Genomic DNA, 23,535 nt, shown 5'->3' on the forward strand with positions numbered 1-23,535 from the left:
GCATGATTCAAGTTATGATTTTGTACCTAAGGACATTTCTAACTTTAAGAAAACCCAGGATCTAAAAATCCGAACTTTTAAAACAAGCTAAGTAGGCAGCACTTAAGACACAAAGACTCCTGGACTGACACAAGGCTTCACCTGGGGGTTATCTTTTTAAAAAAGCCATCTACTCCTTTAGGGCGCCTGGGTGGCTCAGTCGTTAAGCGTCTGCCTTCGGCTCAGGTCATGGTCCCAGGGTCCTGGGATCGAGCCCCGCATCGGGCTCCCCGCTCAGCGGGAAGCCTGCTTCTCCCTCTCCCACTTCCCTTGCTTGTGTTCCTGCTCTCGCTGTGTCTCTCTCTGTCAAATAAATAAAATCTTTAAAAAAAAAAAATAAAAAAAGCCATCTACTCCTTTACACTTTCTCATTGTGTTTCAGAAAGCTGTTTTCAAATTTCAGGAGTCTATCTACTTTATAAAGGTAGTTTTAAAAAGTAGTAACTCTGATGACAAAAAGATGTTTTTAGAAAAATTGGAAAATACAAATTTTAAATATAAAAATCACTTGTAATCCCCTCGTTAACACTGCCACCATTCTTCCCTGACTCCTCATAGTTTTTAAAATCACCTATACGTACCTAGGCTGTGTGTCAGTTTTTAGAGCCTGTATTTTAACCCCTCGGGGTCCGCGGCGCAGGCGTGCCCATCCGGAGCCCCGCCTGGCAGCGCGGAGGTGTGTCCGCCGTCAGCAGCTGAGTTTATCTTTCTGCCGCGAACCCGCTGTGGGTTTGCCGCTGGCTGCGGAGACAGTCCCTCCTTTCCTCCCTTCCTGCTCCATCTCCCTAAACTTTCCAGTTTCAACAGCAGATAGCTTTTTAGCCATCTAGCTCGCTCCAGCCCCCCCACAGTGGCTTCGAAACGAAAACTCCCATAAAAGGAGCAGTAGCGTCTGGGGGAGGAAGGCGGCCGACTCTCCTGGAATCGGGAGGCGGAGGCCCCCCGCGACACCGACGGTGCGCGCTCCCGGCGGGCGCGGCCCACTCCCGCCTTCCCCCGCCCTCCGCGGGCGCGCCCCGGCGGACACGCGCCCGCCCCCTCGGGCGGAGACGCGCCGGGGAAAGCGCGCGGCCGCGAGCCCCGGGCGCCATTTTGGAGCCGCTGTGTGGGCCGAGGCGGTGGGGACCTACGCGGTGGCCGCGACTCGCTGAAGGAGTCTTTTGCGGCGACAAGGGGTCTCGGAAGGAGGACGCGGACCGCGCGGGACTGAAAAAGGAGTTTTCTCCTGGGGCAGCCAGAGCCGCAAAGGTGGAGCCGCGTTGGCGTCCGCCGCGGGACCAGAGCCTCGGATGCGGGCGGAGCGCGGGGGGCCGCGGCGGCGGGAGCGCGAAGCGGGGCTCCCGGGGGGCCTCATGTGAGAGCCGCGGGACCGGCCGCCGCCGCCGTCCCCGGAGCCCGGGGTGGTGTGTGGGGGAAGCCGCCCGCGGCAGCAGGTAACGGCGGAGGGGCAGGGCCAGAGCCCCCGGTGACGGCGGGGCCGGGGTGGGTCCGCCGACCTTCGTGGGCGGCAGGGCGGGTCGGGAGCGCGGGGTCCCGGGCGCGTTCTGGCCGCCCCTCGGGAGCGTCGGGCGGAGCGCGGCGCCCAGACCTTGGAGCCTGTTTGGGGGCGTTTCCCCGCGATGCCTGCTTCAAAACATGTCAACAAGGCTTGGTGCGTGTGCGGGCTCGGGGCCGCTGTCGCCGGGTTTTATTACCCTTGACAGGGATTGGGGACAGGCACCGTAGAGCTTGCGCTCTGCCAGGCTCTTCCCGGCGTGGCCTGTGCCCGTGCGTGTAGCTTGAAAAACGAGGGGCGTTAAGATGTCAAAACAGACTGCCCAGGGTAGAGCGCGTGCGAAATGTCAGGGAGAGCCAATCCGTGGAGGTGGCGCAGGAGGAGGGGACGCTCCGGCCTTGTAGCCAAGTAGGAAACTTGGTCAACTTGCGATGAGCAGCTTCGCGCCTGCCTTAAGGCGTGGGCAGCGTTTCAGGTGGAGTTGCAGATGGGCATCAGGAAGCAGCCTATTAAATGATTGATCTGCATCTCCAAGCCAAGAGGTTAGATTACCATTATTTTGTTGCTGATGATACCCAATCCAGTGGCCCAGATCTTTTAATTAGAGTATTTTTTTTCTCCTTCTTTTGAAATATTTATAAAAATGCTCTCCACTCTGAGTTTTCTACAAATAATCGCTACGTATATTTTAATCACCACACTCTTCCTACCATCTAATTCTGAGAATTAATCTCTTCCCACTGTGTTGTTTTTTTTTTTCCCCTTGTATTCCAGTCGAAGAATGCAGATTAATTTTGATGTTAGTCAAAGCAGAACACAAACGGAAAGGGAATGTGATGCCAAAAGAGGCTTTTTAGAGCTCAGTACAAATGGGCTTTTACAATTACTACATGCACAGTTTACTAAAAGTGCTTAATACAAATGGTGGACATACAGCTGAGTGTTCTCCTCAGCTCTTCTTCTAATGAACCAGTTTACTGCTGCTTTCAGAGTGTGTGGAAATGTTAAGAGTTCAGTAACTCCCTGTGCTGCTCAATTAGTCTGTAGTTTTTCCTCATTAGTGTTTCCCCCCCTTTGGTGCATCATGATAGTATCAGTCCCTACCAAATGTTCTTGGGGCCTAAGTTGCATGAATTATTTGGGGCCTGGAGAAGTTGCAGTTTGAAATGGATCTGCTGGAGCCCTGAAGAAGCCTGATTTTGGTGCTCTGCAAAGTCTCATTGACATTTATTGTCCAGCTTCCTCCTCTGCACTCCTCCTGGTCAAATATAAGAGGTGTTTTCACTTTGACTAAAACAGGAGATAAATACTCCATTGATGTAAATTTTTTGCAGACTGGTGGATGCTCTGAATTGTTTAACTTTCTATACAGCAGATCTTCATGTGTAAATAGATTTAATAAAATACTTGAGATCATCTTGGAAAAAACTGACATTTAAAAATTTTATTAGGTGCCTACAGTGTTCTTTTATTTTCAGGCATGAATGAAAATAATACAGAGAACCATTTTTATCAGCATTTGGCCTTGCATTTTTCTATTGCTGACATAGACTGTTGACTGACATATTACAGTCATATTACATATGACAATTTGTAGACTTTTGTTCAGCTTTTCATAAACTAGTAAGTGCTTAAAATATACTTCGGTGATCATACAGTCTTATATCTAGACCAAGAGATACTATTCCTCAGTGTTTCATATGTCTTTTTGATATGTCACCTTTTTTCTCCCCTCAACTTGGAAAGGTATTGAAACCTACTTTATTTAAAACAGGGCTGTAATAGACAAAGGAAAGTACCTATTGTTAGCATCAGCAAAGTATTAGCAAGGATAATTGTGTAAATAAGGCTGTCATTTTATTGTTTATATATCCCTATATTCTAAAGTAAAATGAATCATTCCATCTGTAAGTTGAATAATTATGGTTTTAGAAGATTTTCTCCAGAAATAGGCAATCAGCATTGTATATTAAGGAGTAGAAATTATAAAGACAGTTTCATTCTTTTTTGAATCTCTGCATCTCAAAATTATGAGTGATTTTAGGCAGTCAGAAGAGAAATTATAAGCCAAATTATGAGTTTGGTGGGCAGCAGACTCTTTGTTCTTTGACCCAAATTTTCTATGCTAAAATTAAGCCTTCAGGTTTAGAGGTAGAGCCGAAAAATGGGTCATAATGACAGTGTTACCTCAACCTCTAGTGGGACATTATTACTAGAAGAGGGTTTTTTTTTTAATATATTAAAGATTATATTGTAGATTATACTACCTTTTCTCCAAACACATTCAAAAAATGTATTTAGATTCACACGCAAGTTTTAATCTTCCATAAAACTATCCTCTTGCCATCACCTCTGTCATTCTGTTTTCTCCTTTCCTCTCCCCTTGCTAGTTGTTTACTTTAACTCACATAGTTGGAAGTAGGATCAGTGAGGAATGTAGTTCATTTATTGCACATGTGCTAAGACCTCCTGGGCAGATTTTAATGGCATGAAGGCCAAGGGACCTTTGCCATTCTGTTTCCTTCCAGCCCCCAATCCTCTTTTACAAGTTTTGCTAGCTGCTGGATAGAGAGAGTGTACAGAGACATACTTGGTTAAGAGTCATGCATATGCACATCCTTCATCCCACACAGAAATCAGAAATTCATACACACTCTTTTGCCAGAAGAAGGGAGTTGGAGCCACAAGCCATTCTTTCCAAAAGCTGTGACTCCAAATCCAAACCACTACCCTGCCAGAACTATTCTCTAGAGATAAAAGTGTTGCAGGCCTAAACTAAACAGGGGTACTAGTGATTGATCTGCAATTACCCCCTTTAGTTTGGAGCCTGCAGTACTTATTTTTCCAAATAACAAATCAAAACAAGACCTTTTTATCTGATTAAAATGTAATTCATTGACATTAAAAGAAATGCGTATAATATAGAGAAAAACATATAATATTGGCAAAATAATATTTAACTGTAATGCCACTATTATAATCCCATTACTACATTATTAATGTAATGTAATACAGTATAATCCCACTTATTATAGTTATGTTACTGTGGTGAATCTACTTCCAGTGTGTTTCTCATACATAAACATGTGTTCTTGCACCTTCTCACACATACTTCATTTCTGTCATACATTGTAATGTCTTTAATGCTGGACTGCTTTCCTGTACCTGAGTTCAACATTCTCTATCTCCTTTCAAGCCCTAATACTATTTAATTCCTCACAAGAACCCTGTGTGTTATTATCCCTACTTTACAAACTGAAGCGCACGGGAAGGTCAAGTAATTTGTTTCAGGCCACATGAAGAAGAGAGGTGGAGCCGCAGTTCAAACCCAGGGAGCTTGATTCCCCAGAGCCCATTCTCTTAACCATGCTACTATTTTGCAACAAAGACCAGTACAAAAAAACAAATGGAATGAAGGTAGTACATATATACAGAGTAAATACATACCTAGTTCAGAAATACAGTTTAGGGTACACATTGCAATAGTAACTGATGTGTTGGAAGAAGAAACCACATTTTGGACCTGTGCATAGTAGGAATGGATTTGCTTATTTTAAGCAGAGATTGCATCTGGCAGTAATGCATATCACAGACTATTCAGTGTGGAAAGATCTGTTGGCTACTTAATTCAAATCCTTTCTAGAGGTTCTTGGGACTGTGGTCTCCTTGAATTTAACTCAGATATACCAGGTATCCTTAGATGACTTTTTTAAAATTTTATTTTATTATGTTATGTTAATCACCATACATTACATCACTAATTTTTGATGTAGTGATCCATGATTCATTGCTTGCATATAACACCCAGTGCTCCATTCAATACGTGCCCTCTTTAATACCCATCACCAGGCTAACCCATCCCCCCACCACGTCTCCACTAGAACCCTCAGTTTGTTTCTGAGTTCATAGTCTCTCATGGTTCGTCTCCCCCTCCGATCCCCCCCTTCATTTTTCCCTTCCTACTATCTTCTTTTTTTTAACATATAATGTATTATTTGTTTCAGAGGTACAGGTCTGTTAAGAAACCTTTGGAAAGTGTCACCATAGATTCTTTTTTATATTCCTTTTAGTTGACTACAATTTTTGAAATATAATTCTTGGTTTAGTTTCAAAATCATGATTCTTCCCCTCGCCCAAGTAGTACAGTATAAAAACAGATGTTTAAAAACACCTGTGTAGAATTTGTAAAGTAACAGTTGGTCTCCACTGGCATTTTTCATTATATTTTGTTTTGATATTCTCCTTGAATTACTGGTCCAGTTCTTTCTGCATGTTTGTGTTTCTATTTATAAACATACATATGCATCTTAGTGACAGAATGAGTATTGGATTTATTTTTATTCAAAAGTTAAGTATGAAAAAAATGATGCATTTTTCTGAATAGGATGAAACGAGGAGGAAGAGATAGTGACCATAATTCATCAGAAGAAGGTACTGCAGAGAAATCTAAGAAACTGAGGACTACAAATGAGCATTCTCAGACTTGTGATTGGGGTAATCTCCTTCAGGACATTATTCTCCAAGTATTTAAGTATTTGCCTCTTCTTGACCGGGCTCATGCTTCACAAGTTTGCCGCAACTGGAACCAGGTATTTCACATGCCTGACTTGTGGAGATGTTTTGAATTTGAACTGAATCAGCCAGCTACATCTTACTTGAAAGCTACACATCCAGAGCTGATCAAACAGATTATTAAAAGACATTCAAACCATCTGCAATATGTCAGCTTCAAGGTAATACTTTAAATCCTTCTTTTAAAAAATAAAGCATATTTTGTTTTGGCTTTTTTGTCCTAAACCAATGTCTTCCCCTGTCTTTAAAATACTGCCTTTTTAGAGAAAGTTCTTAAAGATTGAGAATTACTGCATACATTAGAAGCTGTCAGAAATATATTTGAGCTAAATCACTCCATTGAATCATAATTACTGATAATTTTTTAAAAGAACAGAAGCAACTATTAAATAAGCATAAATCGGGCGCCTGGGTGGCTCAGTCGTTAAGCGTCTGCCTTCGGCTCAGGTCATGATCCCAGGGTCCTGGGATCGAGTCCCACATCGGGCTCCCTGCTCGGCGGGAAGCCTGCTTCTCCCTCTCCCACTCCCCCTGCTTGTGTTCCTTCTCTCGCTATCTCTCTCTCTGTCAAATAAATAAATAAAATCTTTAAAAAAATAAATAAATAAATAAATAAGCATAAATCATTTACCAAAGCTGACAGTCACATTGAATTATTGTTAATTTGAGGAAAAAGAAATATAAAATAAAAAATGTGGAGATTATGATTGACTAAACTTAATTGCTATTACTGTTTAATAAGGACTGAATTCTACGTATTGATCTACGTACGGGGTCTTCAAAGAAAAAGGAGATATAGAAATATTATGTAAAAGGTTTAGATGAATATATTTTAGAGAGAAATAGGAGAAGGTGTGTGGAAGAAAGCCGAAGAGAACTGTTTGTTTCTTTTCATTGCCAGAAGGGACATATTGGAGTTCATGCAGTGATGAGAGAAATGAAGTGGGGTGGCTTTTTGAGCTCTCTGGAATAGTTTAAGGAATCACAGTGGTTTATAGGAGTACAGAGGCTTATAATGTTTTGTTCTGAGGATGAGTAATGGAATGTAGACATGTTTACTAAACCTTTAACATACCTGACAGTTGTTGCAAAGTAACACATGGAATATCTGATTACCCATAGGTAGCAGTTGTTAAATAGGTCAGATTAAACCTAGATAAAGCAATGGTTCTTAACCCAGAGTTCTTTGCAAAAACTAGTCTTGACTGCTCTCAAGGGTGTCATTCCTTTTTAGATGAAGATTACTTGCTTATTCTTCCATATGTGTCTGAAGAGGAGGATAGAGGTGGTGATGGGAATGGTTGGGTGCATTTGGCCATTTCACCAGAAAAATGCACAAGGGCACTTAGTCCACTGGGGGTAGGATTGGTAGGTTTAGCAAGTAAAAATAGAGGATGTTTATTAATTGAATTTTGACTTTAGATAATCAACAAATAATTTTTGGTATAAATATGTTCCATTCATTATTTGGGACATAATACTTACTTAAATGGATGTCCTGTAAATTATCTGGCAACCCTAACTGAGGGTAAGGGTGAGGGAATGGTGAGAGAATCAAACAAATCCAGGAACTTCTTGAGTGTTGTCCCTTCCCCCACCTCCCCATGAAGAAACTTCAAGAGCCTTCCTTTGGTTTCAGTCATCTTTGAGTTGTCTAAGTATTCTAATGGTAAATTTGAGAAAAGATGAGCATAATACATTAATCTCATATATCTAAAGACCACTTTCATCCAGGGGTTGGCTGGGTCAGTGTTCAACTCCTTTACAGCCATGTGACACAATTCAGCTGTATCCAACTTGTATGACCCTCACAAAACCATCTGTCCTATAAGGTTAAACATTTTTTTATTTTACTGTGTTATGTAAATCACCATACATTACATCATTAGTTTTTGATGTAGTGTTCCATGATTCATTGTTTGCGTATAACAGCCAGTGCTCCATGCAGTACGTGCCCTCCTTAATACCCATCACCAGTCTAACCCACCCCACTTCCCCTCTAAAACCCTCAGTTTGTTTCTCAGAGTCCATAGTCTCTCATGGTTCGTCTCCCCCTCTGATTTCCCCCCCTTCGTTTTTCTCTTCTGCTATCTTCTTTTTTTTTTTTAACATATGATATATTATTTGTTTCAGAGGTACAGGTCTGTGATTCATCAGTCTTACACACAATTCACAGCGCTCACCATAGCACATACCCTCCCCAATGTCCATCACCCAGCCACCCCATCTCTCCCACCCCCCACCACTCCAGCAACCCTCAGTTTGTTTCCTGAGATTAAGAATTCCTCATATCAGTGAGGTCATATGATACATGTCTTTCTCTGATTGACTTATTTCACTCAGCATAATACCCTCCAGTTCTATCCACGTCATTGCAAATGGCAAGATTTCATTCCTTTTGATGGCTGCATAATATTCCATTGGATATATACACCACATCTTTTTTATCCATTCATCTGTTGATGGACATCTTGGCTCTTTCCATAGTTTGGCTATTGTGGACATTGCTGCTATAAACATTGGGGTGCACGTACCCCTTTGGATCCCTACATTTGTATCTTTGGGGTAAATACCCAGTAGTGCAATTGCTGGGTCATGTGGTAGCTCTATTTTCAACTTTTTGAGGAACCTCCATACTGTTTTCCAGAGTGGCTGCACCAGCTTGCATTCCCACCAACAGTGTAGGAGGGTTCCCCTTTCTCCACATCCTTGCCAACATGTTGTTTCCTGACTTGTTAATTTCACCTCAAACCAGCCAGAATGGCTAAGTTTAAACAGTTTTATTAGGGATTGTTTATTTTCCTGAGATATAATTTCTGATTTACCAAAAGAACCATACTGTTAAGATTCTCCTGAGCTCTCCTGATTATATTTGTGTTCAGTTTATCACTAGCTAGGCTAGACAGGCTCATAGTCAATTATGAGTATAGAACAGTGGTTCTCAAACTTTATGTGCATCATGATCACCTGGAGTGCTTGTTGAGACAAAGATTGCTGGGTCCCACCCCCAGAGTTTCTGATTGAGATGATCTGGGTTGAGCATGAGAATTTGCACTTCTAACTGGTTCCCAGGTGATGTTGATGCTGCTGGTCTAGGGAGCACACATTGGAACCACTTGTGTAGAAATACTTAGCCAATGAAAAGTATTATAAACAGTTCTGAAATAGTCCATCAGTTTTACAACCAGCTCTTGAGAACATTTTTGGGTTAAGGTAGTGTACATCAATCTGGAAATGAAAGTAATATTACTTTTAACTATTCTCTCTTAAGATGTTTTTTAGCCCAGGGAACAACTTCCTGTTTGATAGAAGGAGCTCCTTCTCATATCCTACAGGAGTTTTTGTCCATATTACTCTTCCTCCAGGAAGTGTTTATGTGTGGGAGCAGCTGCTTCTCATTTGGTTCAGATTTTCATGCTTCACTGGTCAGATGTCCTCATTTTATTTCACATTCATCTTTCCATTAATATTAATGATGAATCCCAGGTTGTGATTAATTTGAACCTTTTGAGTAAATACTTTATGGTGCCTTGAAACATGTGTACCATAGACACTGTATTTGCATGTAGAATCAGATCCACTACCAAATATATAATTATTTTTCAGAGGTTATAAATTCGTGTGTTCCATTAGGTTATATATCATACGGTCAGTTTGGAATAAATCAACTTAAAAACCAAGTCCTTTCAACATTAAGTATATATTGTATCATAACAAAATTTAAGTCTTGACAATTGCACTTAAAATTTTTCAGGGAGACATTGTATGTGAGGGTGTATGATTGAAAGAATAAATATTAATTCTTTGTAATGTAATAAACTAATAACTGTTTCTTGCTTTTGTAAAATTAAGATTACACAGAGAAATGTAAATATATGCGTGGCTAAATGATGTGTTCTTTTTTAAGGTGGACAGCAGCAAAGAATCAGCTGAAGCAGCTTGCGATATATTATCGCAACTGGTAAATTGCTCTTTAAAAACACTTGGACTTATTTCAACGGCTCGGCCAAGCTTTATGGATTTACCAAAGGTATTTGCTGGTTTTGTTATTGGCAGTTACTGAGAAATCAAATGAAGCCCTGCCCATTTCTTGTAGTGACAATGAGAGTGTAAGAAAAATAGTATACTCAGTGGAAAACTGGTTACTATTTAGATGGTTAGGCAGTAGGATTTTTAAAAAAGCTTTTCCTTTTTCTGATTACCTTGTGCTTCTTGATGGGAAAAGTTTGAATGAATTTGCAGAGGGTTCAGCAGGACATACTAAAAGAGACTAAGTAAAACTGAGAAACAAGCATATTAGAAAAAAGACATATAGCAGCCCCTTTTTGGACTTTCAGAGCAGATTGGTGAAATTATAATCAAAGAAAAGTAGACAGTGCCAGTAGTGAGAACAGGTATAGCTTATAAAATCTTCTGGTAAATGTGTGAAGATTTATTCTTGAGCAAAAATTAGTGCAGCTTGGATTAATGCATAGATTTTATTTAAAGAAAATTTTTTTTTTTTGGTGAAGAGTGAACTATTTATATTCATTATATATATGTTCTAACATAATCCTGCATGTAATTATATGGTGTCTCTAATAACTAGTCTCAAAGTAGAAAAATAAGTGTACCTTTTTAAAGATTTATTTAGTTTATTTTTTTATTTTTATTTATATTTTTTAAAGATTTTATTTGACACAGAGAGAGAGAGAGCACAAGCAGAGGGAGCAGCAGAGGCCGAGGGAGAAGCAGGCTTCCCGCTGAGCAGGGAGCCCAATGTGGGGCTTGATCCCAGGACCCTGGGATCCTGACCTGAGCTGAAGGTAGACGCTTAACGACTGAGCCACCCAGGCAGCCCTATTTATTTAGTTTAGAGAGAGAGCACGCTCGAATGTGAAGGAGGGGCAAAGGGAGGGGGAGAGGGAGAGAATCTCAAGAAGAATCCCCACCCAGCGTGGAGCCCAATGTGGAGCTTGATCCCATGACCCCGAGATCATGACTTGAGCTGAAATTAAGAATCAGACGCCCAACCAACTGAGCCACTTAGACACCCCAAGTGTGCATTTTTAAAAAGGCAATTGATAAAGGCCCCCTGAGTTGTTAGCTAATGTTGGGTAGGTTAGCATTCAGCAATAATTTGAAAGGTTTTTTCAGAGTACACTGCAAACTAAAATATAGATACCCATTTAACACACCTAACAGTTTAATTTACTAGGGTGATTCAGGAAGAAATAGTATTAAATTGAGTGTGTGTTATAACCCAGGTGGTAATGGAATGTAATATCAGTAACAAATGTATCACCAGTTGATTACAAAGTCTTAATTGATTTTATTTTTTGAGAGAGAGCGAGCATGAGTGGCTGGGGTTGGGGGCAGAGTGAGAGGGAGAGAGAGAATCCCAAGCAAGCTCCACACCTAATGTGGAGCCCAACATGGGGCTTGATCTCAACGACCCTAAGATCATGACCTGAGCCCTATGTGCCCCTTAATTGATTTTTTAAAAGTTTCTTTACATACATTTGAGATAAAATGTTTTCCTCATGTAAGGTAAGGGAGATGGGTAAGATACTCTGTTCAACATTTTAAGATTGTAAGTAGGTGGGTCAGAGCACTGTGGTTCTCAAACTTAATGTACATGAAAATCACCTTTAGAAACTTTGAGATTTTGGATTACTTTCCCTATTCTGATTTTCCCCCTCCTATGAGCAGTCCATGAGATTCTGATTAAGTCAGTTAGAGCACTGACTTACATGGAAAATGATATATTCTGAATTGATTTTCTATGTACATAGCATAGCTAAAAAACAAATATATAGTATAAAACATACCATATTAAAAGGTATGTGGAACAAAATTTCCTTTTTTCTTACTACTAAGGATTATCATTATACATATCTAGTACTAGTACTTTAGTAGTTTTTTCTTTGGGTACTATGATGCATCTAGTAGGATGGCTTCCTTCCTTAATTAAATGGGTCTAAGATGCTTATATTGTTCCCCCACCCCACCCCCCACCCCCATTTTGGCTCTTGTAGAAGATTGAAATAGGATATTGCTATATCTTGGAAATCCTGGGAGAGCTGAAGAGAACATGAAAGAAGTGTATTTGACCAGAGATAAATCTGAGGGAAATGAGGAAAAGGCAGTGATACAGTCATGAGTATACTAATGACATGTGACTGTACAAGATATAATTGAGTTTGATGCCAAAGTTTTAGGAGAAAGCTATTAACATTTAAATAGGTCAGAATTTAATTAGTTAACCAGTTACTTAATTGTAGGGGAAAAGAAAGTTAGGGTATGTGATCATGAAAATGGTGTTTCATTGTACTTTCTTGGCTGTTAGCCTGCCCTCATTCCTTTTAACTGCTGTAGTGAATTTATAAAGCTAAATGGAGAGTGAGATTGGTTATGTAGAGGAAGATGTTGGAGCATATGTTTACCTCTCTTTCCTACTCCTGGATTCTTTGTCCATTGGTTTTAGCTGATTCCAAGTTACATACTCTGACCGTGCTTTAATTCCTGCTATACTGCAGTGGTTCCTTTAGGTCAGATTCTGTGTCCAACAGATAATTACATGTATATAATAAATGCAATAATAATAACTGGTACATTTGTGGGAAAATACATTAGAATAAAATGGCTTGAAAATATTATAGATAATTTAACATATTTAAAGGAGTTTTAAACTTGGAATTTTATTTAGGTGTGATTTTCCTTATTTTAGAATCAAATTTTCTTTGAGCTTTTATATTCCAAGTGAGTCATAGCTTCTGAGTTGATTTTTATTATAATTTTTAATGATTATGCCAATAATAATTACTATTTTAATGGTCATTATCAGACCAAAAAAGAATGTGGTTCAGTGTTATAAAACACTGGAGTAGGGTTTCCAGATGTGATATGAAGTATCGGAGAGGTATTCTCATCCTGGAATCCGTAATTTGTCTTTTTACTTACCAGTGATTATTGTGATTTAGGACTCACCCTGTGGCTTGAAATCTCTTTCTTCTACAGCTAAAAAGATTTTCCTCAAAGATCGCAAATAGTCACCTCTCTTTTTTACCATATCCCCAACAACAGAGTGCAGGGATGCTACGCCTAAAACAGTAATATATCATTAGGGTTCAGATGAACCATATGTGAATTATATGAACACCCCCCCCTTCTCATTTGTGAAAATTGCAACTGTTTTAATTTTTTTGCTTTTCAGTCTCACTTTATTTCTGCACTGACAGTAGTGTTTGTAAACTCCAAATCCTTGTCCTCGCTTAAAATAGATGATACCCCAGTAGATGATCCATCCCTCAAAGTACTAGTGGCCAACAACAGTGATACACTCAAGCTGCTGAAAATGAGCAGCTGTCCTCACGTCTCTCCAGCAGGTATGTTGTGTTTTTTGCCAGATGACATGTTAGTAAAATGTATTGATGTATTTATCAAATTAAAAACTGTGATCATTAACCTTGTGGATGGGTTAATATGATTATTTCATCTCTATTGCATAAACATATTTATAATGTCATAATACAATAACATAAATTCTGTAGCATTCCTAGCCTAGACACTTACTTTCAACTTATTTTCTACTCTTATTTGGCAACTTGTGTCCAACCTGTGCAAGAAAATGGATAAATTAAAAAAAAAAAAAAGACAGTATTAGATCTGCCTGAGGTGTCCCTTCAGGTTAGATAGAATTTTCTCTAATTGTAGTTGAGCCAGCAGGGTAGGTTTTGAATCAGCAATTTAATAATTGCTTTTCTTCTCACTGTGTAAAGGGAGGAGAGTTGTGCTAAAGTTGCCATCTTACATTTTGCAAGATAACCCTATTCCTACATTGAATTTTGGAGCTGAGAGCCCATTGAATGGGGAATAGCATTATGAAAGCTCTTTCTAACTTTTATAGAATTTTCTAAGCATTACTACATTATTCAGTTTGAGATCATTTAAATTCCAAATGGTTCGTATTGTAAAGTAAGTATAAACTCGCACTTGGTATTACTACTCTCTGATGCTTCACTTCTGACACATCCTCCCACTATTGACAATCCCTCCCAGTCTTTTGGCTGTGTTATTTGGGAAACCTGTTTTTAAGACACAGTGTTAAATCCTTGATGTCTTTACAGAATACTTCCCACCTTCTTGCCATAATTAACGTCTGGCCTTCCCCCAAGAAAATGATTTCCTCTTGGATGGAGATTACTTACTTGTTGCCCATGTGTCCTACATGGAGGGTCTTGGTGATGGGAATGGCTAGGTCTATTGCAGTATTTCCCTAGTTGCTTCTGTCACTTCTAGATTATTACTGAAAGTGATTATCTAAATAAAATATAATTTAAGAAGAATGGACCTTTGGCATTTACTTCTGATGTGACCTTGGTTACATTTTCTATCTAGGTTTGCTGTGAGAGTGTGGTCTATATTTCATAGCTTCATAGGGTACAAGGCCCTTTGTATCCTGATCTCCACCTATCTCTTTAATCTTATTTGCTATTCATTCACGTGCCGCTTTTACAGAGTCCTACATAACTACAGTTCTTAGTCCCTGTGTGTGTGCTTAGTACATTGTACTTTGTGGAATACCGTCCCCCCCCCCCCAACTTCTTCATCTAGCTAACTCCAGGCCAGCCTTCAGAATTGAGCTCAGATGATCCAGTTTTGTTCTTATTTCCTCTTTCTCTCTGGTTTAGAACCCCCATGTGTTGTTTCCGTAGCACTCTGAACATAACTTACAGCACTTCCCATACTATAGGAGAGCCTTTGGGTCTCTGGTTTCTCTGTGAGACTATGAGTTCATTATTCTCTTTATCCTGGTCCATCTCCTGTTCATTTACTTTATTAAACATGCACATCAATTCTGATAGTACGTGTAAACTTGCATGGTCTTACCTAATGGCTTTTGGGCAAGCTGTTCAGGAAGGGAAGGGAAATGAAAGAGGGTTACTTGTAATACTTTTTAATTTACGAGTATAACCATACAGGATTTTAATTTAAAATTTAACATATTTGCATATTTTCTTTCTGTCCATATTTTGCATAGTGAGACTATTCTTTCTCGAAGTTGAAATTAAGGGCTATTTTCTATTTTTCTTCACTGAATATTTTATCAAACTTTTTTCCCATTTCATATAGTCCTTATAATTGTCTACTTGCTTGATTTCTAGGCACCATTCGATACTAGTGACTTGACTCTGATACTGTACTCTTGATTTTCCTCCTTCCTCTCTGATTGTTCCTACCATTTCTTTTACTGATTTCTCTTTTCATTCCTTAAATTTTGGTGTTTCACTGTGTTCTGTGCTGGGTCCTTTTTTTGTTTTACTATGCAAACTCTGGGCTGTGTCATGGTCATCTCTGGTTTGAGTTTCATTCTATATGTTAACACTTCCTACTTAGAGGTGCTCAGAACTCCAGAGCTATGCGTTAAGCTGCCGATGGCCCAGTTGCTCGAGAGTGTCTCACTGATACTTCAGACTCATAATGAACTTTCTTTTCCCTCTATCCAAATCTCTCGCCTTTTCCTTTGTGCTATCTCATAAATGGTACCATCCATCCTAGTTGTCAGGGACCTGACAGACATCCTTGATTCTTCCTACCCTTTCTACATCCCTTCAATCACCAAGGTCTGGTGACTCCATCCCTAAAGTATGCCTTGAATTTCTGCGCTGTGGACTGAAGATTTGTGTCGATCCCCTCCAGTCCCCCTTCATTTTGCTGAAGCCCTAAGTTGCAATGTGGTGGTATTTGGAATTGGGTTGGGAGAGTTAGGTCATGAGGGTAGAGCTCTCATAAATGGGATTAGTGCCCTTATAAGAAGAGACAGGAGAGAGAAGATCTCTTTTTCACCACGTGAAGACACAGCAAGAAGGTGGCTATCCACAAGCCAGCAAGAATTGTGGTCCTCACCAGAACCCGACCATGCTATTAACATCCTGATGTTGGACTTCCAGGCTTCAGAACGGTGAGGAATAAATGTTTATTGTGTAAGCCACCCTGTCTGTGGTATTCTGTTAAACAGCCTGAACTAAGACACTGTACCTTTCTTCATCTCCACTCTTACTACTCTAGTACCGGCCCCCATAATCTTTGTGCAGTGCCCTCTTTTTTTTTTTTGAGATTTATTAAAAGAGAGCAAGAGAGTGACAGAATGTGAGCATGAGTGGGGTGGGTAGGAGGAGCAGAGGGAGAGGGATAAGCAGACTCTGTGCTCATCGAGGAACCCATTGTGGGGCTCGATCTCACCACTCTGAGATCATGACCTGAGCCGAAGTCAAGAGTCGGACACTTAACTGAGCCACCCAGGCGCCCCTGTGCAGTACCCTCTTAAACTGATTTCCTAACGTGCAGCCTGCTCTTCTTTAATGTGATTTCCATGCTACAGACAGAGTCATCTTTCTAAAATACAAATCTGATTTTTTTCTCGTTTTCTTCACACTATGCTTTAGGTAAGATCCCAACTCCTTACTGAGGCTTACAAGGTCCCATATAATCTAGCCCTTGCCTGTCTATTGGGCTTCATGCATGAAGATGTTACGTTACTTGCATTACTATATGTTGAGCTCCCTTTAGTTCTTAGAAGGCTTGTGTTTTCTTCCATGTCTGGGTGTTTACATAGGAAATACTGTTCACTTTCCTTCTCCCTCACCTCTTGCCCTCACTTGATCCTTCTAATTCTTTATATCCCACTGTGTTAGTTCTGGGAAATCTTCCTTGATTCCCTTGTTATGACTCCTAGACCATTCTTGTTTCATTATCTGCTGCCTTCTATTAGGATAAGGCTGTCTTGTTCATGTTGTATTTTACTGCCCTAGCACCAGTGCTTGACATGAAGACGCTTATTATTAAGTATCAGCTGAAATAATCAACATTTAGTTACTTAGTATTCTGTGTTGTTGGTAAGCCAACATTTGTCTTATAATTCTTTTAAGGTTGGATACTTACTTCTACATTTTTGCTGTGATTTAAAAAAACTATTTTGGCACATAGCGGTTTGCTTCTACTAATTTCTTCCATAAGACAGATGATTAAGTAGAAGAACTAGGTCAGAGGTTCTGGATCTTTTTTATGCTTTTTACTGTTTTTTCTTCTAAATGAGTTGTGTGAATTGATAATACCACCAATAATGAATTTCTGTGCAAGTTATAGCATATATCAGTGTTTCATTTCTTTTTATTTCCAAATAATATTCCTTTGTATGGGTATATGCCACGTTTATCTGTTGTTCATTTGATGGATATTTGGGTTGTTTCCACCTTTTGACTGTTACGAACAATGCTGCCATGAAAACTCAAGTAAGATTTTGTGTGGACATAAGGCTTAATTTCTTTTGGTTATGTACCTATGAGTGGAATTGCTGAATCATATAATAACTGAGTTTTCTTTTTTTTTTTTAAAGATTTTTATTTATTTGAGAGAGAGAGAGCACATGAGAGGGGGGAGGGTCAGAGGGAGAAGCAGACTCCCTGCCGAGCAGGGAGCCCAATGCGGGACTCGATCCAGGGACTCCAGGATCATGACCTGAGCCAAAGGCAGTCGCTTAACCGACTGAGCCACCCAGGTGCCCCTGTTTGAGTTTTCTATTGCTGCGTAACTAACAACTACAAAGTTAGCAGGTTAAACCAACACTGATTTCGTAGTATCACAGTTCTATAGGTCAGAGCTATAGGCTTTGCTCAGCTAGCTTGTCTGCTTAGCTAGAGAAGTTCTGAGTCTGACTTCTTTTCTGCAACTGGACTCAGCTTTTGAAGTGCTCATGTTATTAGATTAGCACCACCTGGACAATCCTAAAGCCAACTGTGCTAATGTAACATAATCATGGGAGTGGTATCTTACCACATTTACAAGTTCCAGGGGGTTAGGTTGTGGAATCTTGGGGACCACTTTTAGAATTATGCCTGCCACAGCTGCATTAATAGTTATCAATGGTATCTCTTTTATTTGCGTCTTTGGTTACCGTTCCCCATGTATTTGTTTTCTGTCAGGCTTTATGAGATTATAAAGAACAGAGATCAGGTTATCTTGGGTAATGATTTATTTCAAAGTATATCCACATCTTATGGAGAACAAAAACTTTGCGGTGGCTGAAGAGTGAAACACAGATGCCTTTTTTTTTTTTTTTTTTTAAGATTTTATTTATTTTAGGGATGCCTGGGTGACTCAGTTAAGCATCTGCCTTTGGCTCAGGTCATGATCCTAGCTAGGGCCCTAGGATCGAGTCCCGCATCAGGCTCCTTGCCCAGCGGGGAGCCTGCTTCTCCCTCTGCCTCCCGCTCCCTCTGCTTGTGCTCTCTCTCTCTCTAAAATAAATGAAATCTTACTTATTTGAGAGAGAGAGAGAGAGAGAGAGAGAGTGGAGGGGGAGGAGCAGAGGGAGAGAGACAGGCAGACTCTGCACTGAGTGCGGAGCCCAATGCAGGGCTCAGTCCCATGACCCTGAGATCATGAGCTGAGCTGAAACCAAGAATCAAACACTTAACTGAGCCACCCAGGCGCTCCAGCACAGATGTCTTTTATTCCCTCTTTTGTGACTCCTATACTGATGATTCAGTTTCTCTCTTCACTGATTCTATTGCCTATATTCTCCTTCCACTGCTCTTAAGCTTTGTCTTATTGATGCCTCTCTGTCTTGTCACTTCTCAGCCAGTAGTTAAGCACATGAACTTAAGAGTCAGTCTGTGTTTGAATTCCAGCTTTGCTGTCTTTAGCTGCATCAACTTCAAAATAGAAATAACACTTTTCTAGATTTTTTTGAGTATTCATGAGATAACGTATCTAGTACCTGACATATTATACTTATACAATAAGTAGTAGATAATATGATGTGTGTTTTGTTCCTATCCTTGTTTCTAAACACAAGAAATAAATGGTTTCAATGGATCATTTATCAAGTAGTATAGGCTGTCTGGTTGGGGTAGAATTTTTATACTAGGCCATTTCACTGATCAGGTACTGACCTTTGGTAAGATCTGCTGCTGATAGGGGTTTGGTGCAGTTCTGAAGCATAGTGCCCTAAGTATAGGGAAACATTTATAGAACTGTTTTCTGGATATGTGAGAATATGTTATATTTAATATTTCCATTAATGTGAATTTGTTTATTATCTTTGACTCATTTATCTAGTGGTATCTTGGTATTTTTTTTCTTGGAAATTTGATAAGTTTAATACACTATTAGCAGTTAAAACTTTGTTGCTCAGGTGTTAGAAATCTTTTTTAAAAAATTGTCAAATGTTTTATTTAGTTACATCGATTCTTCTATATGGCTTTACCTTTTTTTTTCTTTTTAATTAGGGTTAAGTTTTCAATTTCAAAAAATGTCCTTTGGCTTCTGTAGCAATGATCATATAATTTTTCTTGGCTTAACCTACAAGTTTGGTATTAATAATCAGTTTTTTAAAGAATATGACACTGTCCATTTGTTACTGGGGTAAACTTTACTTAGTTATGGAATGTTAACATACAGCTAACACTTGAACAATATGGGTTTGAACTTTGTGGGTCCACACACGTGGATTTTTTACAGATTATTTTTACAGATTTTTACAGATTATTATAGATTTATACTATAAATATATTTCCTCTTATGATTTCCTTAGTATTTTCTTTTTTCTAACTTTATTGTAAGAATGTAGCACAAAATATATTTAACATACAAAATATGTATTAATTGACTATGTTATCAGTAAGGCATCTGGTCAGCAGTAGGCTATTAGTGGTTAAATGTTTGAAGAGTCAAAAGTTATGCACAGATTTTTAACTGTACAGGGGTCAGTGCCCCTAACCCCGGTGTTGTTCAGGGGTCAACTGTATTTATTAATAATTTATGATCTAAGTTGTTAAATGAGCTTCATGTCTTTTTAAGGTATCAGATTTATAGAATTAGTAATAGGTTTTTAACTGTTTGTGACTTTCTGCTAGTCCAACCATATAACTGAATTTTAAATTGTATAGCTTTGTGATAGGGAAATATGGTAAACCTTTATTGTGAGACCTGTACTTGATTAAATTTTTTGAACAGATGATGAATTTGTACAAAAATTTGTAAATAATTAGGTCTTTTTTCTTTCAAGGTATCCTTTGTGTGGCTGATCAATGTCATGGCTTACGTGAACTGGCCCTGAATTACCACTTGTTAAGTGATGAATTGCTGCTTGCTTTATCTTCTGAAAAACACGTCCGATTAGAACACTTGCGCATCGATGTGGTTAGTGAGAATCCTGGACAGACACACTTCCATACTATTCAGAAGAGCAGCTGGGATGCTTTCATCAGACATTCACCAAAAGTGAACTTAGTGATGTATTTTTTTTTATATGAAGAGGAATTTGATCCATTCTTTCGGTATGAAATACCTGCCACCCATCTTTACTTTGGGAGATCAGTAAGCAAAGATGTGCTTGGCCGTGTGGGAATGACATGCCCTAGACTAGTTGAACTGGTAGTATGTGCTAATGGATTACGGCCACTTGATGAAGAGTTAATTCGCATTGCAGAACGTTGTAAAAATTTGTCAGCTATTGGACTAGGAGAATGTGAAGTCTCATGTAGTGCCTTTGTTGAGTTTGTGAAGATGTGTGGTGGCCGCCTGTCTCAGTTATCCATTATGGAAGAAGTATTAATTCCTGACCAAAAATATAGTTTGGAGCAGATCCATTGGGAGGTGTCCAAGCATCTTGGTAGGGTGTGGTTTCCAGACATGATGCCTACTTGGTAAAGACCAAATGATGTGTAGGGCATGATGAATAGCACCTTAACATTAAGTATATTGTATTATAATAAGAGTTTATTTCCTGTAGTTCTGATGTAATTCTATTTTGTGGCATGGAAATTTGATACCTGCATTGAATATGTAAGGATGTTATTGGAACACCTATGGACCAGTTTCGGTCAGAAAACTTCCATCTCTTTCTTTAGCCTAATAGCAATCAAAGCTCAGAAAAAATCTTTTAAAATGTGGTTCAGATCTGAAAGTAATAACCAGTTATGAAGATTAACAGTCTGAAAGAAACAAAACCTATACTAGTATCTGAGAAGTGAGTACTAATAGGTTTTCCAAAGTTATGTTCTCTATGCATTTTTTTAAAAATGTAAACTTGACATTTTAGGGTCTTCAGTTATACATACACCTGTTATAAGGTGTTTAATATAGCTCAGGACAGAGCATTTTGTGAGAAAAAAATGTAGGATATGTCGTATCAAATGAAAGAGATTCGTTGAATGTTCTGAAATATGTTACAGAGCTGTTTAAAGAGGTATGTGTAAGTAATTGGATCTCTTAGAAAACTGGAAGTGTCACAGTGGTTATTATAGAAGGATAATAAACAGAGCCAAGATCAAATTAAAAGAAAAAAACAGGAAGGGAGGCAGTGTTTAACTTTGTATAAACTTTCAGGTTTGCTCTATAATCTGCTAAACCATATAAATTCTTTTCTGTGATGTTACTATGTATGTGACACTTTGAGGCATCCAGTGTAAAGTAAGGAATGCTTTACCAGTTCTCCTTGGTTTTATCTTTGTTAAAGCTAGTTTTGAAGTATTATACAATAATTGAAATGAAAAGCTTATCTATATAAAAAAGCCAAATTAAAGTAATTAAAGGTAGAACTTTAAAATGTTTATAAATTATTTCCATGAAAGAATATTATTTCCAGTGAATTTTAGTGATGGCTCATTTTTCCATTTTGGAATTAAATAGTTATATAAGTAGAGCTTTCAAAAATCATAAAAGGAGCACCAATTGTACAGTTCAGCATAAACAAGTAAACTTAAAAGAGGATATATTTAAGTTCATAATCATATTTTTGAGTAAATATTCTCAGTGGACTGGAAAATTTTAATAGAAAAATGTCTTAAGTTTTGTGATTTTCATTTGGTTAAAATGCTATTTTATATTATTTAAGTTAGGTAGCATTTTTATTACTTTCATATGAATAAAGGTTATCCACACATTGCTGTAAAAATATTAAGTTTTGGGTTACATTTAGTTTTTTTAGGTATTATATAAGCTTTGATTCTGAGCACTAGTGCTAGTAGATATTACCTTTCCTAAGGGAAATTAGAAGTGATTTACCCCAATGGACTAATATATTAATGCTTGAAACTTTTAGAAAGCATCTTGGTAATTATGGAAACTAACAGTCTTACAGATCTAATCTATTTTTTAAATAGATTACCTTCCTAAGAATAAAGTAAAAGGTGATTTTTCAAAAGTCATGGTATTCTGGCCACATTATAAATGAGAAGAAAAAAAGGCTGATCCAGACTTGGAAATTAAAAGCAATTATTGTAGTATTTTCCCTTCTCACTAATAGTAAATAGCTTTGTACAAGAAATACCTGTGTTAGTGGATGAAGCTTTTTTTCCTTGAACAACTTTGGAAAATGGATTTGACAGTACATAATCAGTTCTACTAACCAAAGCTTTATTTGGAAATTTACTTTTTTGTACAAATTGAATTATATAATGCTTGAAATACTTTGTCACTTTATAACCAAAATGCATAGCACTTACTTTGTTTATACTGTAAAGTATATGTTAAATGCTTTTATCAATTTGAGAATAAAGATAGTTACTAATGCTGTTGTATTATTTTAATTTTTAAAAACTACCCTAACAAATGTACTTGATTTTCCAACAAGTGCATACAAATTTAGGGTTTTAGTTTCAAATTTGTATTTGATAAATACAGTGTTTAATATTAAATAAGTTTATGGTAAGATGTAGTAAGATTAGGCAAATGGAATCTATCCTTGAAATAAACTCTGATGACTAAAGTGATAGGAAATAAAAACTGACTGTGAAATGTACATTTATTTTTCAAATTTTATAAAGAAAATGGTTAAATTAAAAATAGACTCTGCTTTTAGAATAAGAATTATAAAAGATTATTTTGAAATAGAATTCTTAAAAGTCCTTAAACCCAGGTAGCCTTTTCATAGAGACATGTCTTCTATAAATCCATACAGTCACAATAGCTTGTTGTGTTTAAGATTTATTTATTTTAGAGAGAGAGCTGAGGGGAGGGGCACAGGGAGAAAGAGCCTTAAGCAGACTCTGTGCTGTGCACAGAGCCCCACTCAGCTTGACCTGGGGCTCGGTCTCATGACCTTGAGATCACAACCTGAGTATGACGCTTAACAGACTTTACCACCCAGGTGTCCCAACCAGAATAGTTTCTAAACTATTGAAATGATTTTCATTTCCTGTCTTCACAGCTTCTAGAAAATAACTTCAATTTCCCTTGGTAATCTGGGCTATTTAACAATACTATCAGGAAAAAAAAACAGGCATGACTAAAGATTAAATCAATTTACTGCATTCAGAGAAATTTTTATATTTACAGAAAAGCTTAGAATAGATAAATGGGAGGGGTGGGGTTGGTGTGAAGAAGGCTTAGGCCTGAACTAGGTCCTTTAAGAAGCTGTAATCTGTACCCCATACATAACTGGG

General features: G+C 38.5%; 1 protein-coding gene across 3 annotated transcripts; it reads left to right on the forward strand.

The window, feature by feature from the left end:
* The first annotated feature begins 1,092 nt into the window (after nucleotides 1–1,092).
* On the forward strand, nucleotides 1,093–22,661 carry FBXL3 (F-box and leucine rich repeat protein 3). Of its 3 annotated transcripts, none has more exons than XM_036107404.2 (5): nucleotides 1,093–1,472; nucleotides 5,919–6,267; nucleotides 10,014–10,136; nucleotides 13,302–13,473; nucleotides 20,157–22,661. In XM_036107404.2, the coding sequence occupies exons 2-5, from the start codon at nucleotides 5,920–5,922 to the stop codon at nucleotides 20,798–20,800; spliced, it is 1,287 nt and encodes a 428-aa protein (XP_035963297.1). In that variant the 5' UTR covers nucleotides 1,093–1,472; nucleotide 5,919; the 3' UTR covers nucleotides 20,801–22,661. The 3 variants fall into 3 exon arrangements, with proteins under 3 accessions (XP_035963297.1, XP_035963289.1, XP_035963281.1); XM_036107396.2 differs by having other exon boundaries at nucleotides 1,148–1,287; XM_036107388.2 differs by lacking the exon at nucleotides 1,093–1,472 and adding an exon at nucleotides 1,577–2,076.
* The last annotated feature ends 874 nt before the right edge of the window (nucleotides 22,662–23,535 follow it).

Source organism: Halichoerus grypus, chromosome 4, assembly GCF_964656455.1.
Source record: "Halichoerus grypus chromosome 4, mHalGry1.hap1.1, whole genome shotgun sequence".
NCBI lineage: Eukaryota > Metazoa > Chordata > Mammalia > Carnivora > Phocidae > Halichoerus > Halichoerus grypus.